Source organism: Gymnoscopelus microlampas, assembly GCF_963454915.1.
Source record: "Gymnoscopelus microlampas genome assembly, chromosome: 15".
Taxonomy (NCBI): Eukaryota; Metazoa; Chordata; class Actinopteri; order Myctophiformes; family Myctophidae; genus Gymnoscopelus; species Gymnoscopelus microlampas.
Genome location: NC_139952.1, coordinates 51307815 through 51312354, shown reverse-complemented (window position 1 = coordinate 51312354; position 4540 = coordinate 51307815). Strand labels below are relative to the sequence as shown.

Genomic DNA, 4540 nt, shown 5'->3' with positions numbered 1-4540 from the left:
ATATATATATATACCTATATATCTGTAGGAGTGTGTGTGTACAGTTTAGCTGCGATCAAGCCAACGGTGCCAGAGATTAGCTGTCCACAAAATGACAGAATGACACACGGACGGACGGACGGACGGACGGACAGACAGGGGGTAAAACATACTCTCTCGCCATGCCTTTCGGCCTGGCGGAGACAATAATGTGGTCTATGTATTCAATTCATCAGCACATGTAAAGACATACAATACAATACAAGTATATTTACAGATACAACAGTGGGGGGGCTAGAAGACTAGTCTAGGTTTGAGCTCTTTGTGTTTTAATGTTTTCAATGAGGAGATCCTGCCCACAAAAAAAAAAATCTTTGGTTGACTTCTCGACTAAAATACAACCCAGATAGGTCATCTCTTCTTTCCTAGTAAACGGTACATTTATATAGCGCTTTTATCCAAAGCGCTTTACATAGATTGTGCATTACATTCACACACTCACACACCGATGGAGGAGGAAACCATGCAAGGCACCAACCTTCTCATCGGGAGCAATTAGGGGTTCAGTGTCTTGCTCAAGGACACCTCGACAGTAACGGTGCGTTTTAACAGCGGGCGACTCTCGGGCGATCGTGGGCGACATCGTCCAAAAGATAAAGAAAGTCTATGAGAGCCGGCGATCGGGTGAAGTGGGCGGGGGGGCGATGAAAGATGGATTTTCTTTATCTTTTGGACGATGTCGCCCGGCATCGCCCGAGAGTCGCCCGCTGTTAAGACGTACCGTAACTCTTCTGGGGGAGCCCGGGATCAAACTGGAAACCTCACAGCTTCCATCCGGCCACTCTACCCCTGAGCCACTGCCGTCCTTGTGATAACATTGTCACCCACTCTGATCATAATGTCTGTGGCATTACTGAGGTTAATTTTGGACGCGAAAAGAATGGATTCAGTTTTACCTACAGTAGGTGTAATGACAGTTTGTTATCAGCGAGCCAGGTGCAGATTTTACCGAGCTCAGAGCTAAGGGCTTTTTCAACCTGCAATTTTGTTCTTTTCCAAGACCAGCAGAGCCGAGTCATCCGCAAAGAACAAATTGCAGTCACATTCTGTCATGTCGTTAACGTAAATTAGGAACAGTAAAGGCCCTAGTTTGCTTCCTTGAGAAACGCCGCAGCTCACTGGTCGGGGTGAGGACAGGGCTCCGTTCACATCCACCACCTGTTCTCTCTTCCCTGTTCACAGATCAAAACTGGTTTCCTTCTATTATCCAGCAGCATAGAGTGGTTTACAGTGTCAAATGCCTTCTTTAGGTCCAACATGACCATGCCACAGTATTTGCCCGAGTCCACCTCACGTTTGATATAGTGTTTCCTGAAGCCAGATTGGAATTCATATATTAGTTTTCTTTCTGTGAGATACTTGTGGATGTGTTGGTTCTAACCTCTCTATAACCTTATGGCATTGGTTCTGAAAGTGGGGTCCAGGGGTACTTGAGGGGGTTCCAGGGGGTCTCCAGCTAAATGATGGACAGGAACCAAATGGACCCTTATGGTTCTCTAACTCTGAGAGTGTACAAATGGAACCAAATGGACCCTAACGGGTCCATTTGGTTCCATTTGTACACTCTCAGAGTTAAATTAACATTGATTTTACAATATGAATTGGGGTCCCAGAGGTATAAATGCCATTAAATGGGGGTCCGTAACCCTAATGCATGTTAAACTGGGGGTCCTTGAAATTAAAATGGTTGAGAATCACTGCTAGAGAGCCATAAAAACCTTCTCTTATGGGGGTCCCTGGCTTATCTTTTCAAATGGGGGTCCGTGGGGTAATAAGCGTCTATTTGGGAGTCCTTGACATGAAAAAGTTTGAGAACCACTGCCTTATGGAACATAGAATGGAACATAGGTGTAATGTTCTTCCTTTTCTCTTCCTCACAGAACTCCATCAGACACAACCTGTCTCTCCACACACGGTTCATCCGGGTCCAGAACGAGGGGACGGGGAAGAGCTCGTGGTGGATGCTGAACCCAGAGGGGGGTAAGATGGGGAAGGGTCCGAGGAGGAGGGGGGCTTCCTCCGGCGACCACAGCACCTCCGACAACAAGTACCTGAAGACCAAAGGTCGCGTCGGCAGGAAGAGAGCGGCGGGAGGCGCCGCGGGGGTCCCGGTGGGCCGCGGGGCTCAGGCCCATCGCGGCGCCGCGGCCGGGGGTCCGGGGGGGGGGACGCAGGAAGGCTCCCCCGAGCACGGCAGTCCGGCGGGGGGGAAGGGAGGCGCGGCGATGGAGTACGACTCCTGGACGGACCTCCACTCCCGCGCCTCCTCCTCCTCGGCCTCCTGCCTGTCGCCCGTCCTGGGGGAGGCGGAGCCTGACGAGCCCGAGGAGGCGTCGCCCAGGCTGTACCCTAGCCCCTCCCCCCGGCTGACCCAGAGCCCCTACCCCCCCCACGGCCCCCAGGGGGCCCCACAGAGCCCCTACCCTCCCCACGCCCCCCAGGGGGCTCCACAGTGCTACCCCTATGATCCGGCGCCCGGCTACGGAGCGCCCCCTATGGGCATGCTGCGGCACCACATGCAGAGCATCCAGGAGAACAAGCCGCCCGGCTTCCAGCGGCCCCTGAGGGCCTACTCGGAGACCACGCCCCTGAGGGCCTACTCGGAGACCACGCCCCTCCAGAGCCTGCTGACCGGAGGGGCCGGGGCCTCGCAGTACTGTGGCAGCAAGGACGTGGTGGGTGGGCGTGGTCCGGGAGGGGAGGGGCTTCAAAATCACAGCCGGGAGCACGGGCACCACCCCACCCTGGAGTACAGCCACGCCCACAAGCCCTCCCAGGCGGGGGTCCACGACGAGTACGAGCAGCACGGCCTCCACGCCACCAAACTGACCCCCTACGGCCTCAAGACCCCCCCCGGAGGGACCAGGTGGGGGTCCACCTCGTCCCCTTCCTCCCTGCCCCCCAACCCGGGTGGCGGCGGAGTCCTGGGGGTCCCCCAGGACCCCTGCTACCCCCTGGCCTCCGCCCCGCACCCTGCCCGTCATCATCAGCCTTACCCCCCCAACCCCCACCCCCACCAGGGGCTCAGCGACTGGCACGGCTACTACCAGCAGCACCACCACACCCCCTACCAGGGGGGGCATCAGCACCACCACACGGACCCCATGGAGAGCCCCACCATGGCCCCCCGCGGACCCCTGGACCCCATGGAGAGCCCCACCATGGCCCCACCCCGCGGACCCCTGGACTGTGACGTGGAGTCCATCCTCCTCAGTGACCTCATGGACTCGGACCCCGGCGCGGTGGACTTCAACTTTGACGGCTCCTCTCTGTCGCAGGGCGTGGGCATGGGCATCATGGGCGTGGCCTTGGGGGGGGCGTTCGCCTGCCCACCGGCACACCACAGCCAGAGCTGGGTGCCAGGCTGAACCTGCAACCCCCCACACACCCCCACACACCCCACACCCCCCCACACACCACACCCCACCCCCCCACACACACACCTCACCAGTGGCGTGCACAGACATTTTGAGGGGCAGGTGCTCAAGTAAATTATACTTTTTTTTGTTTACTTGGTCTGCTCTTTTTTCCCTCTACACCTATACCTCTTTGCCAAAAAATAGCAGATCTACAAGCTCACAACGCCTCGCAGCGCGAGGCGTTGTGAGCTTGTAGATCTGCTATTTTTGGCTAAAGTTCTCCTCAGAAAAGGGATGCTAGGTTTCGAGTGGTTATGGTAAAAAGAAAAATCATATCACATAAAGATTTGGCGGACCCCCCTGTAGTAACTCTGAGGACCCCCTAGGGGTCCCGGACCCCCTGTTGAAGACCCCTGCTGTAAACTGGAAAAAACATTTTTTCCCTTTTTTTCAAAAGGGCACTTCTGGTCAAGAGGGCAAAGGGCAGGTGCTCTAGCACCACCTAGAGTCTATCTGTGCACGTCCCTGCACCTCACCCCCCATCACACCCCCCACACCCCCCACACCCCCCCACACCCCCACTCCCCCACCCCCCCCAAACACCCCACGCCCCCCCCCCCCCACACTCTGCCCGCCGGCCAGCCAAGAGACACAAACTGGAAGCGTTTACCCATAATCCTCAGCTTCGGGGGTCACTGGAGCGTTGTACCCTCTGAGACTGATTGGCTGTGACTCTGAACACAATGACACGCCTCCCTTTAAACCCCGCCCCTCTCGTTCAGCTACATATACACTCACTCCCAAAACAGCCGATAGGGCGCAGCAGTGGCGGCCATTTTGTGGTGCCACAGAAATCCCATTCGCTTTTTTCCCCTTTGAGATTTGCGAAGATATTTATACAAATTATAATTATTATCCTAGTGAATCATGATCATAAAACATTTGATTCTGTGTAAAAATAATATTTGAATATTTCATTATATTATATAATACTATATTTTCCAATATTTTTTTGACACAAAATCTAATGTTTTATGTTTTATGGTCATGATTCACCAGGAGCCTGGATGGCTTGGTTCCAGGCTTAAAGGAGTAGTTCACCCAAAAATACTTACTTCTTTTCTATCAATTGCACACAACCA

The 4540-nt window shown here is 54.5% G+C and overlaps 1 protein-coding gene across 1 annotated transcript in view; it reads left to right on the top strand.

Annotated features, from left to right (window-relative positions):
- Positions 1 to 3407, top strand: part of LOC311061834 (uncharacterized protein) — a gene marked incomplete at its 3' end in the record, with an annotated part of 45842 nt that extends 42435 nt beyond the window's left edge. The window contains exon 2 of the mRNA XM_084080531.1: positions 1920 to 3407. Coding sequence (XP_083936657.1) covers positions 1920 to 3407 — 1488 coding nt within the window. The remainder of the gene's footprint in view (positions 1 to 1919) is intronic.
- Between the last annotated feature and the right edge of the window lie 1133 nt (positions 3408 to 4540).